The 13,355-nt window shown below is 31.0% G+C and overlaps 2 protein-coding genes and 1 pseudogene across 4 annotated transcripts; 1 reads left to right on the top strand and 2 right to left on the bottom strand.

Moving 5' to 3' along the window:
• Nucleotides 1–434: 434 nt before the first annotated feature.
• LOC138935043 (fructose-bisphosphate aldolase) lies at nt 435–4,061 on the bottom strand. Its single transcript, XM_070299320.1, has 6 exons — nt 3,822–4,061; nt 2,800–3,009; nt 2,017–2,333; nt 1,455–1,677; nt 1,003–1,182; nt 435–707 (listed from the first exon to the last, which is right to left on the bottom strand). The coding sequence occupies exons 1-6, from the start codon at nt 3,855–3,857 to the stop codon at nt 549–551; spliced, it is 1,125 nt and encodes a 374-aa protein (XP_070155421.1). The 5' UTR covers nt 3,858–4,061; the 3' UTR covers nt 435–548.
• A 1,257-nt stretch (nt 4,062–5,318) lies between these two features.
• On the top strand, nt 5,319–13,023 carry LOC138934501 (uncharacterized). Of its 3 annotated transcripts, none has more exons than XM_070298323.1 (9): nt 5,319–5,770; nt 5,920–7,127; nt 7,413–7,515; nt 10,105–10,289; nt 10,373–10,713; nt 10,774–11,098; nt 11,334–11,418; nt 11,519–11,648; nt 12,407–13,023. In XM_070298323.1, exons 1-9 carry the CDS (start codon nt 5,550–5,552, stop codon nt 12,431–12,433), a joined length of 2,625 nt encoding a protein of 874 aa, XP_070154424.1. In that variant the 5' UTR covers nt 5,319–5,549; the 3' UTR covers nt 12,434–13,023. The 3 variants fall into 3 exon arrangements, with proteins under 3 accessions (XP_070154424.1, XP_070154425.1, XP_070154426.1); XM_070298324.1 differs by having other exon boundaries at nt 5,321–5,770; nt 10,376–10,713; nt 12,407–13,022; XM_070298325.1 differs by having other exon boundaries at nt 5,682–5,770; nt 5,876–7,127; nt 12,407–13,022.
• A 232-nt stretch (nt 13,024–13,255) lies between these two features.
• The window catches only part of LOC138934897 (uncharacterized), a 4,916-nt pseudogene continuing 4,816 nt past the window's right edge, over nt 13,256–13,355 (bottom strand).

Genomic DNA, 13,355 nt, shown 5'->3' with positions numbered 1-13,355 from the left:
CTTCACATCATATTTATTCGATATGTCCGAAATTTTTTTTTACATTACCAAATATATGAAAATGTTGGTACAAATATTGATAATAGTGAATGCAAATGAGATATAAATATATTTATGCTATTTAATCTTTTTATGTTTTGAATGAAAAATAATATTTTTGTAGGTATCACGCCGTTTCAGCGTCACGCGTGCAAAATAATTTATCATTATTTAGACTGCGTTCTGATATTCACTGCCAGTACCGAAAATCTATCATTTACATCACGTACACTATAGATTTTCGGTACTGAATATCGAAATTATTATTAATTATATTTATCCCACCAAAAAAACATGATGTAAAAAGTAGCTTTATCCTTTATCATTCTTTTATATATATATATATATATATATATATATATATATATATATATATATATATATATATATAAAAAAAAAAAAAAAAAAAAGGATTCTGTAAAATTTTATAAGCATGTGCTTTGTGTATAATAATCTAAAATAAATATATCCAGTATCTAATTAACTCGATTTTTGTGATGTTCTTACAATCAAAAGATATCATTGGTATTTCGAGTGCACGTGTCAATCTCCCCAAATTGTAACTCTCCTAAAGACGCTTTGGAGCATGATTTGGCTCTTTCAAGGAAGATGACTTGAGCCTTATTTATATTCTCCAGATTGTTTTTCCAAATTTTCATTGCTGCATTCTATGGCAAAGCATAGTAGTATAAGTTTCAGAAAAGCCAAGTTAAATTTTAATGTTTTTAAAACTTTAATATAAGTTTATTATAAGATTTTCTAAATTATTCGCGCTTTCTTTATTCCATAGACCTTTTTTTTTTATACCGTTTACAGTCCTCAATATTTTGCCAAAGAATTTATGATGAAAAATATTATTAATGACTTTAAATAATTAAATTTAATTATTTACAAAATTCACGTGACTTTAAATGATTAAATAAATTTAATTATTTAAAGTCGCGTGAATTTTGATGTATGTACCTGCAGAGCACGTCCGTAACAGAAACTGAGTCTCCACGGTTTTTTATCATCATGCATATTAATTGCGTTAAGATTTAGCACAGATTCTTCATCATTTTGACCACCGCTCAGAAAAAAGATTGCCGGAATTGCTGCAGGAACTGTTCTTCGTAATGCTCTTAATGTATACTCAGCAACGATCTGTAATACAAATTTTTTTGTGAATTAATACATTAACAATTTACAAAGTATTAATTTATTGAATATAAAAATTTAATTTTATAAAGTTTTACATTTTAAAAACAATAATTATTAATCAATTATTAAATACTTTATATTTATGATAAAGTATTTTAATCAATTTAATATTATTCTAATTTCTTTAGGCAAATATTAAATAAAAATATATTCTTAAGAAAAAAAGATATTACAGTACATATATATATATAATCTTATTAAAATTTATTAAACACCTGCGGTGTGCATCTTGTAGGTTTTTGAATTCTCGATAACACCATTGCTGGCTTCAAAACCATCCCCTCTAGATACACGTGATGTTCGTTTAATGTACGAAATAGAATGGACAACATCTCTTCATGAACTCGCAAAGCTCGATCTATACTATATTCGCCATTATTCAATATTTCCGGTTCCACTATGGGAACCATTCGTGCGCTCTGGCAAATGCTGGCAAACCTAAATAAGAGCAAAGAGCTACTCGAAAATACATTAACGAAAATATGTTACGCATTATACATAACGGAATTTATTCTATATTGCGCAATGACCGTTTCCAAACTGTACATTTTATGCAATTTCCATACGCAAATTATTGCTTTTATAATTCTATCAAATTTTAAATTTTTATCCATGTACAACACAATTATCGTATTGTCGTAACCATGAAAAGCATACATATATAGCTTTTATGACATACTCGATGAAGTTTATTGCGCAGCACAAACGCATAAATTTTTACGAGCTTGTGTCAAACGCGATATGTAAGTATGTGTGAATATCGAAATGGCCAAACACCTCGCGAGAACGTTTGCGTTGGTGTTCATCGCCAGTTGACTAGGACATCGTTCCGAAATTGAAAAAACGCATCTCCACTTGGCAAAATGGCAGCCCTCCTTTTTATAGCGAATACAATTTTCCCATAGGTCATCCAAACCTTGCGTGGTTTTCTCGTCCTCGGTGCCTAGAAGCGGCACCAGGCCTCGATCAACTTTGATGCCGGCTACAATGTTCCTTTGACGCAGCAATTCGACAAATTCCACATTTTTCGATGTTTTCTGATAGATTGTTTCGTGATGCAGAATCACACCGCTTATATATCGTGAAAGTTGAGACTGAAAGATCGAGAGCATATGAGATTACTATAATATATGTATATAATATATATTGTTATACTGTGCACTAAACGCGTATATCGATTTGAGAGAGAAATAATTAATAATATTCGCTAAAATTCCGCATATACGTTCCCCGTATAGTTCAAGATAATACAAATAAGAAATATGAATGTTACATATTCCTGAATAATAAACAAGTTTTTCATAATAAAAATTAATTAATTATATAACAAGTTTACATATATATTGACTTTTAGGGAGAAAGAAATTGTTATTTTTACATCTTTTATCTTTATCTCTATTTTGATAATGTTTGCAGAGAATAAATTATTCAAATGCATTAATTTAATTGTTATTTGTTATACTCTTGAATACACTATTGAGATTGTAATATATTTAGAATCTATTGCGTAATGTTTTTCTCGTGCAATTTAAAATTTCAATCGTCGTTGTATATAGCAACCTTATCTGCAGACAATAGCATCTCTCGATAAGCACATCTCGTGACTTCGGTGTTTTCTATACCGAGCTCTTGGAATCTTTGGTCCAGACTCGCCGGTGACTCGTCGCAAGCTAACAGTCCTTTTCCAGATATGGCGATCGCCTCTATGATCTTTTGTAGTTCCAGACAGACGGCAGAATCGAGTTTGGCGCATTTTGTGGATGATGAAATCTAAATATGTTGCATAAATAAAAGATGAGTACTGATATAAAAATTTTCAAATAAAATATGTATTGAGAGATAATAAAATAACTAATTAGTAAAGAAGCTTTTTATATTCTAATTTGGTATATATTTAACAGTATGTATATTGTGGATCTTAACAGCAGTTGGAATACATGTTGGAAGAGAAGTATATTAAAATATAGAGATATTTTTATCATAAACTCTCTTGCTCTCTCTCTCTCTCTCTCTTTCTGACGCATATGATTGACGTCAAATATTTAAATATATCGAAAAATATATTCGATTTTAATGACTGTTAATGAAATTTATCGATAACTCAATGACACGTTTTATTGCTAATTACCGATATTTGCGAGATATCGTACAAAGGATAGAACGCGATATTCGTAAATAAACCGGCTATAAAGTTGTCTTGCAAAATCAAATTAAATCACGAGATAGTACAGATACACGATTACATTTTGTGCTTCTAAGAATCTCTCTTTTATTACGCGAATTTGATAGAAACGAAATATTCAAAGATAGACTTTTTGCTCTTATCTGTAATTGATTATTTTTACCCAATATAGATCTGCTTCTAAGATATATAATATATGATTTAATTATTTGTATACATTAATAAGAAAATGTAACATCTTACTTTTGTGTATTTAATTACCGAGTATTTGTAACTAATAATAAAAATATAAATATAAATATGAATATAAAAATATCTCTTTTCGATATTGTCAAATATAATTAACATCAATAAAGCAGCGGCGATATATATTATGATAATAATAAAGCGTGAAGGTTACCTTGTCTTTGCAACAACATTTTTCTCCAAATTGCATAATTTTCCGACGTCGAAGAGCAATGATTATACATATATTATATATTTTTTTATTAATTTATTCAATCAATGTATTATGTCATTTACGTACTTATTAACATATGTGATAGTGTAAACAATTACTAAAAAGATTTTCGTCAAGTATAAGCATGAAAAAGAGCCGAAATTGGCCGAAATGTACATTAATTGCGATTTTGATACAAAATCGACATTTTTTAGAAATCGAAACGAGCGACGAAATCGAAATCGAAAATATATCGAAATTCGATCACAGAGTGCACACGATATTATAGTTACGTGACACATACTATAATATCGGCTGCACTTGGGTGAGGAATCGGAACACGGTCTTTTTTGATGAACCGACGGTTAAAATTAGCAGGGTTCCAACTGAAATGATATGAATGCTTGGTTTTCCTTCACCTCTATTTTCTGTTGGCCGCCCTGCTAAATTTAACCGTCGGTTCATCTCACAGCATCTATAAAGCGGCGTCTACAATAGAGATCTTATATACGTTCTAAAGCCCCCGTATCAGACTACGCATTGAAAATTAAAGATTGAAGATTAAAGATTGGAATTTGACTAATCAGAACAAAAAGGACTAAAATTTCTTTATTTTTATTGGTCAAATTTCAATCTTGAATCTTGAATCTCAATTTTCAATGCGTAGTCTGATACGGGTTTTATGCGGCGTCTACATTAGAGATTTTAAGCCCTAAGTCTTAAGAAATTGACCAATCACAGTCGAGTATTCTTCTCATACTTGACTGTAATTGGTCAATTTCTTAAGGCTTAGGGCTTACAATCTCTTGTAGACGCCGCATAAAACTCATATCAGACTACGCATTAAAAATTGAGATTCAAGATTCAAGATTGAAATTTGACCAATAAAAATAAAGAAATTTTAGTCCTTTTTGTTCTGATTAGTCAAATTCCAATCTTTAATCTTCAATCTTTAATTTTCAATGCGTAGTCTGATACGGGCTTTAGAACATATATAAATGGAAGGGGAATAGCAAGCTGAAAAGTGTCGGAAGGAAGTGAGAAAGAAAATTGTAGTTGCCTCTTTCTTTTGAGTAACTACACACACAAGCATCGTGTCTGAGTATACATACTTTTGTGTACACACGCACACACAACACAAACACACGCACACGCACACACACACACACACACATGTGACTAATGTAACCTTATTTTTTATTGGGCCAAACCGGTAAGCCGTGCACGCGCACTTTTGAGCAGTTACTCACAAGAGAGAGGAAACTATGATTTTCTTTCTCACTTCCTTCTGACATGTTTTTCTATCGGAAAACAAATGCATTCCCCTTCTATTTATATATGTTCTAAGGTAGTGGACCGTACACACACAACTCTTAGGTAAAAGTATGTCAAGTATGTATGAGCTATGGCTGACATCATTGATATTATTTTATTCGATAAAATATAAAACTTTTGCATGCAGAGAGTTAAGCAGAAATTTTTCCTCGATTTATTGTACCTGAATTGAAAAGATATCCAAAATGTTTGTAGACATTTTTTTTGTTATTGCTTATTAATATAAAAGTACTTTGTAAAATTTCATAGCCGCTCGCGTAACGCTTAAAAGTATATGTACATACATAAATATACATTGTACTACATACCATACTACATACATCGTTGAATAACCGTGAACTGTGAACAACAAAAATGGCGTATCGCGGTGTAAAGGGATCCGATCCATTTGTGTCAAAAACTTCGCGAAATGAACGTTTTGCGCAAATGTCAAAGCAAGAACAAATTATCCAGCAAAAGAAATTGGAAATTCAAGCGAAAATGCAAGAACAGAAAGCAAAAGAAGCCGTAGAATGCATGAAAAAGTCAAATTCGTCAACTTCGACCACAACAGTTAGTAAAGGCAATTGTCTAAAGTAAGTCTCCTCCGCGCTCATCATTATGTTATATCAATTCAATCCCGAAAACTGAAGCTTATCATTATATAATTTATTTGCTTAGTATCTATATTGATTAATTAGGAAATATAAGGAGCAAAATTCATCATTTATTTGCGTATCTATAGGGAGGAAGATGAAAAGTCTATCGCATCCCTTTCTATGAATGTATTTGCCAATGATGGTAGTTTTCTCGATCAATTTAAGAAAATAGCAAACAAAACAACTGGCAGACAAGAAACTCAGCAGGATAAACCTGAAGATAAAAAGAGAGATGAGAAAAACTTTGAAGCTAGAGAAAAAGACAAAGAAAGAAAGCGGGATGACGAAAAAAATAGAGATTGGGACAGTAGAAGAGATCGTAGGAGAAATGATTCACGTTGGGGAAGAAATTTGGATAGAAAACATAGTTCCTCCTCAAGTCCATCACCTACAAGGCGGAGATCGTCGCCTAGTCCTGAGACACGGCGTAGTTATAATCAATCGCAAAATGGACAACGTGCACAATTTAATCAATTTCCAATTCAAAGTAATAATCACGCTTCTTCCATCCCATCTCTTATGTCTCAACCCGTGCAAATGCAAATGACGAATATTCCGCCCCCGAATATAAGAAATTTGACACCAAGCGGTTCATCCACGCATTTGCAGAGGATACCAGTGTCAAAGAATTTTAACAATTACACAAATATAAGTGATCATTCTAACAATGTTAGAATGCAAATTGCATCACCACATATTATACGTCCTCCTGCTCTTCCTATCCAAACCATTCCACCTAATACAAATGTTCCACCACCAAACATGCAATTATCTCAATCTATGCCAATGTCTAACTTATCTTCACCAACAAACGGACAACAGCACATTATACAAAATTCACAACAATGCAACATACCACCCCCATCATGTAGCGCTAACTTACAGCATCCAAATATTCCACCACCTAACATACCACCGCCGAATATTTTACCATCGATGTCGCAAATGCCACCGACCATGATACCTATTACGGGCTCACAAGCCATCGTAGTGACAGTACCAAGCATAGCCAATGTTCCTCCTCCAAATGTGATAACATCCATGATAATGTCAGCGCCTCCACCAGTGCATACCGTTCCATCAACGATTAATTCGGTTCCACCACCAAACTTGAATATTCCTCCGCCGAATGTTCCACCTTCCACTGTCATTCCAAATACAGCATCATCGCGCGGTCTTGTGCCCACTGGCTATGTTCTCTCTAATCAGGTACCTATCTCGGTGGGCTCCCCTAATATTCAAATACCACCGCCTGTGAGACCACCGACTAATCTACAGAGTCCTGAACAACAAGGTAAGATATCACAATTGACGAATATATATATATATATATATATTTTTTTTTTTTTCATAATGTTATTTATAAGCAGAAAAAAGATTCTTGTTTCTCATCTCTCTTGTGCAATTTTAATATTGTGAATTGTTGGAAAGATTATTTTTTTGTGAGACATGGTATTTTTTAATGGAATTATATAAATAATATTTTTTTATTTCTATCTGAATTATGAATATGTATATAAAATATAAAAAGCGCGAATTAAGATATTATTATACAAAGTGTCTGACAAAGGATTCTAAGTGTGTCTAGTAGAGGCTGAGCAGCTGGCACGCATCGTGGCTGACTGTGGAGATGAAATTGAACAAGAAGTGCGAGAGAAGAATGCTCAAGATCCTAAATTATGGTAACTACTGTCCTCACTGGTCCTTAGTACTTCCATTCCCTATTCCTAATTTGTAATACACAACATTAATACTTTTATAATATTTCTCTGGGACATGTTTTTATTTTATAGAATATTGTACAAATATTTATTATATAGTTCTTAATAATATCTCAGAAAAATTGAATACACAGCTTTGTTAAATGTCTGCTTAATGTGAATTGTTGCAAATATATGTGCTTGCATTCCTAAATATCAATTATATTGCAAAAAAATTTGTTTATTATAACAAACACGGGTACGCGTGTACATACATATTTCTCATATTCTCATAAAACAACCTACATGACATGTTTTAGATTTAATAAACTTGCCAATAATATATGCATTCTAACATAAAATATATTACAAGATTCAAATAATCGCGGGTTAGTAAGAGCCAGAACGCGGATGGTGGTGCGTCAGTTTCATAGAAAACTTAATGAAACTGAATATGTACACAGGGCACGAAATTTACTTGGTGCTATACCAAGATTTTTAAAAATAATCTCGATTCGAGATTTATAATAACCTCTCTTTATCCCCCTGGAGAGACGAAGGCGAGAAAAATGTGCACATTTTCTGTGCACATATTCAGTTTCATAGAAAACTTATTTTTCTATGAAACTGATGCACTACCATCTGCATTCTGGCTCTTACTAGCCCACGATTATTTGAAATTTGTGATGTCACACGAGAGCCTAATTTCTTAAATTTATTAAATATATTCTTTTTTGTAATTACAATAACGATATTACATACATATTATATATTTGACTCATTTTTCTATGACTTACAATAGTGTAAAGAATTGTTTATGTTTTTATTATAATAGAATTATTTAATGTACATGTTCTGCTAATATAATATTTTATATGCACATAAAGAAAACGTTTATATGTAAAACTATGAGAAAATGTTACAAAAGATATAACTGTAAAAAAACTTGAGACAAAATATGTGATTGTTTTTTTTCTTATTGAATTTTTGTGTGTCACATAAAATTTGTAAGCATATATATTATCTATCTATTCTGTAGGCATTATATTTCATCTTTTTGGATATATTTATCTTCAAATATATCGGATTTTATTTTATTACTATCTCGTTTGCAATATGTTTGTTTCACAAAACCATAATATATCTAACCATTATATGGATAATCAGTTACATAATAAAAATAGTATAACGAGATAAATAGTTAACGATAAAAAGTTTTAAAGTAGATAAAAAGATATATATATATATATATATATATATATATGTGCGTGCGTGTGCGTGTGTGTGTGTGTGTGTGTGTGTGTGTGTGTGTGTGTGTGTGTGTGTGTGTGTGTGTGTGTGTGTGTGTGTGTGTGTGTGTGTGTGTGTGTGTGTGTGTGTGTGTGTGTGTGTGTGTGTGTGTGTGTGTGTGTGTGTGTGACATTTGCATATCTCTCTCTAATAAATATGTAAGAACGTATCAGATGTTTATGCTGCATGAGCAATGTGAAATGCTTTACATTTTACAAGTTTCAAATTTGATATAATGTGCCCTGCAGCATTAATAAAAAAAAGATATTTATTTTTTTATGTAAGAAATTTTATTGCATATCTCTTTAGTCATATTGCATATATCTTTTGAAACATATCACATATTTTTTAAATCATTAATTATTTCTTGTTTTTGGTGTGTATGTGCGTGCTTGCGTCTCTCTCTCTCTCTCTCTCTCTCTCTCTCTCTCTATATATATATATATATATATATATATATATATATATATATAGGGCCTACCCTATATATATTACACACATTTCGAAGTAGACATATACTAAATGTAATATGTTACATCAATGCTTCCAACTTTCTTTAATCCAACTAAAATTTTATTTTATATATATATATATATATATTCTGCTATATCTTTATTTGAAATAAATCTAAGCCATAATTATACATAATCATCATTGATATAAATAATATTAGTAACTTCGCTTAAAAAATTAATAAAAGTTTATGTAAATAATGCAACAATCGCATCATTTGATATGCTAATATATCGTTTTTTATATATGTAGATTTATAAATATAGAATATTATCTACATTATTACAGATACACTAGTATCCCGAAATAATAAATTATAATAAAACGCATTGCTAGATACATTTATAATAAAATGCACGATTTTTTTTCAAAATTTTTAAATTGAAGATGATACCTGTATATTGATATTTGATCATTTGACAATTTGTGCTAATATTTGATATATTTCGTAATATACAATTTTTTATTTATTTTTTTGGTATCAGAAATAGATATTTAATTAGAATTAACGACAAATGTCTAGTCGTGACTTCTTTATTAAACTTGAAACGATTGGCAATATTCCGACGAATATCGTACGATACTAATGGGATTTCAGTGTATCAGTGATTAGAAGATATCAAACAATTTCAATCAAATTCAATTACAGTGATAAACTTATTTATATTATTTTTTTCTTTATACATATTAACGCGTTATGTTCTTTTTTATGAAAGTATCTAGGAATACATGTCACTAGACAGCGTTTTAAGTATCATTTTAATCAAGGTTTCTGCATCAAAAGCAAAGTGCAGCGTATCTGCAGTACAGGGGATTGGTTTCAAAATTTCGTGCGGAGAAGCCAAAAGATAAGGATAAGAAGAACACTGGCGCAGAACTTTATTGTCCCGAAGAAGCTCTTAGTGACAATGACGAGGCGGATAAATTACAGAAATCTCATACAATTCCACATGGTGAGTAAAATTGGAACATCTCAAATGATTTTAATGATATTTGATAAAAGTTTTATTACATAATACGTATACACCGTTGATAGTAGATCAGCCAAAGGACGATAACAGGGAAGAACGGAAAAGAAAAAGACGTAGTCGTTGGGGCGATCCAGATGCCAAGGTTCTCGTTACAGAAACAAGTATGTCTTCTGGTAATAGGCCAAATGCTGTACTATGTCAACCTGGTATAGCTATACCGGGACAAATTGGGCAACCCGCTGTCATACTATCCTCTCCATCAAAGGGACAAGATATTAAATCAAAAAATCCAATGCTTACTAAGATTTCACGAAACGATCCTGCGCTTATGCATTATACGAGACAGACATTTGGTACGCTCGATCTAAATGAAGAACAGTGGAAAAAAGCAGAGGATCATTATAAGGTAGATTATTGTCACATTAAATTATTTTATATATACATTAATAAAATAAATATGTTTCAGATAAATCTCTTGTATCAAAATCTCTTGAGAAAAAGGGAAGAAGTGAAACGTTTGGAAGCACAAGGGAAACATAAATACGAATACGATAGCGATGAAGAGATAGAAGGTGGAACTTGGGAACACAAACTGAGGTCTGCTGAAATGGAGGCGACGCAAATGTGGGCCGAGGAATTAACTGCACAAGCAGAAGGCAAACATCACATTGGCGATTTTCTACCTCCGGACGAGCTAAAAAAATTTATGGAACAATATAATGCCATAAAGCAAGGAAAAGAACCTGATTTGAGCGACTATAAAGAATACAAATTAAAAGAAGATAATATAGGTACATTTCATACATGAAGTTTTTCTTTATGTGTCTATATGTGTATGTGCGTTTATCCTCATTATATATATAACAACATGATTTGTATAAAATATTAAAATTTGATAATTATATTCCTAGTTTCTATTAATTGTCAACTTGATTTCAAGACTAAATACTAGTAAAATCTAGTTTTCTTTAGATTTGTTTGAATTGATTGATTGATTGATTACAACTTATATTTTTTCCCTTGTAGGATTTCAAATGTTACAAAAGCTTGGGTGGAGCGAAGGACAAGGCTTGGGTAGTGAGGGTAGCGGTCGTATTGAACCAGTTAATAAGTAAAATCTAGCTTTATACATAACAGTATTATTAGGTTAATGTTAATTTGTTCTTGCTTTGTCAAATATTCTAAAACTTTTGATTAATTAATTTTTCTAGAGCGACAAATAGACTCGATAGTGCAGGTTTAGGTTCCGAAAGACCAGATGGAGTCTCTAGGGACGATGATGAATTTGATGCATATAGGAAACGGATGATGCTTGCCTACAGATTTAGGCCTAATCCACTAGTAAGCACTATCATTGTTACAATAAATACCAGAAATATGTGTGTTTAAGAGTTTATGGTGTCCCATAATAAGATCGCCTATTGGCCCCCTTTGAACTATTGTCTGAAACATTTTTCTCTAAAATACATTGTTCAAGAGATATTTGAGATCGTCATTTTAAATGGGACATCCTCTGTGTGTGTATGTGTGTGTACAGGGTGCGGAAGTAACGCGTTACTTGTAATGTCATTATCGTTACAATTACTTCTTTCGGTAACTGTAACGGTAACGGCATTACAAATTTTGTTTGTAACGGAAAAAATAACTTCGTTACATTTTTCGGTAACGAGTAACGAATTTAACAATTACTTTTATCGTTACTTTTCTCGAATTTATTCGGTATAATTTTTTTACAAACGTATCGATAAGAGTGTTGGAATGCAACATTACATGAAAGCTACTGGAAGCTCTATTTTGGTATCTTGTTTTTTTTCTACTTTGTAAAATAATGTTTAAAAATTTTTAATGTTTAATTTGATTTTGTATTAAAAATAATGGTATGTAAGAAGTTTGTGTTATATATAAAAAAATTAACGAAAATTGTAACGACTCGTTATTTTTTGAGTAACGATAACGGTAACAAGTTACTTTTTAGAAAAAAGAACGGTAACGGTAACGAGTTACTTTTATAAAGTAACTTTCCCAACCCTGTAACACACACATACACACACACACACACACACATATACTTATATTAAAATCGTTGTTTTCTTTTTCAGAATAATCCGAGAAGACCTTATTATTAAGAGAACTAAGAGATATAACTCTAAACACACATATTCTCTTTATTACAGAACAGTGTAGAGCGTAGATTGCCTTTATTTTGTATATATTTGAGATTGGATATTTCATTTTAAAATACATCTCTTATAAAATTTCTGTTTTTCTTCGATCGAAACCGTTTCAGAGAAAATTGTTTTGATGTATGCAAATGAGAGATATATTAATCTAGAGAAATTTATGAACAAAAGTTTTATTCTAAATACATGCTCTTTTTTTCTTATGTAAGAAAGCTTGTATCTTTTCTCGTTATTTATTTTCCCGTTATTCGGTTTCTCGGTGGATATGTCATTGATTTGTTCTTTGCGAAAACTTCACCATTATTTATATATAAGCGTAATTTTTCACGACCTGTTTACACATACATTAAAAGTGATGGCAATACTTGCATGCAGTATTTTTAATTACAATGTCAGAAAGCCTCCTCTCCCCCCAAAAAAACAAAAAAGAACAAGAAGTCACAATTATCTTAACGAAAAATTTCTTTAATAAAATATATTATTCTGGTAAAAGAGTAGATTATATATATATATATATATATCTCTATAGTAGCACATTGATATTTTGATCCCTAAGTTTAATACTTTACATTTTTTTCCTTTAATTCTAAGATTTCCGTTCGGTTTTTCTCTAATCGTCTCGATTCAGATATCAGTTAATATTTTTGAAATCTTATATATATATTAGATAATATGTAATAAAAAAATATTGTGTACGTTTAATTACTTATAATATCTTTTGTTTAACATATATAAATAAGGTACAAGTGAGAGAATATTAATTTATATCTAATTTTTGTCGATAAGATCTTTGAAAAAGTGCCCTTTATCATATTTCTATAAAAACTGTCATTTTTTAATCTTTCTTCGAGAATACTTGTATTATTAA

This window comes from Polyergus mexicanus, unplaced genomic scaffold (assembly GCF_030449975.1).
Source record: "Polyergus mexicanus isolate NDT 795.1 unplaced genomic scaffold, iyPolMexi1.0 SCAF_7, whole genome shotgun sequence".
NCBI classification, from domain to species: domain Eukaryota; kingdom Metazoa; phylum Arthropoda; class Insecta; order Hymenoptera; family Formicidae; genus Polyergus; species Polyergus mexicanus.
The sequence above is the reverse complement of the archived record's forward strand: the minus strand, read 5'-3'. Positions and strand labels throughout refer to the sequence as shown.

Excerpts from the sequence above, each read along its gene's own strand:
- LOC138935043 (XM_070299320.1), bottom strand. The coding sequence starts at position 3,857 with ATGCAATTTGGAGAAAAATGTTGTTGCAAAGACAAG. Across the intron at positions 1,183-1,454 it reads CTACAAGATGCACACCGCAG|ATCGTTGCTGAGTATACATT; the intron begins GTGTTTAATAAA and ends TTTGTATTACAG. Across the intron at positions 708-1,002 it reads GTTACGGACGTGCTCTGCAG|AATGCAGCAATGAAAATTTG; the intron begins GTACATACATCA and ends GCTTTGCCATAG.
- LOC138934501 (XM_070298323.1), top strand. The coding sequence starts at position 5,550 with ATGGCGTATCGCGGTGTAAAGGGATCCGATCCATTTGTGTCAAAAACT. Across the intron at positions 11,099-11,333 it reads ATTAAAAGAAGATAATATAG|GATTTCAAATGTTACAAAAG; the intron begins GTACATTTCATA and ends TTTCCCTTGTAG. Across the intron at positions 11,649-12,406 it reads GATTTAGGCCTAATCCACTA|AATAATCCGAGAAGACCTTA; the intron begins GTAAGCACTATC and ends TTTCTTTTTCAG.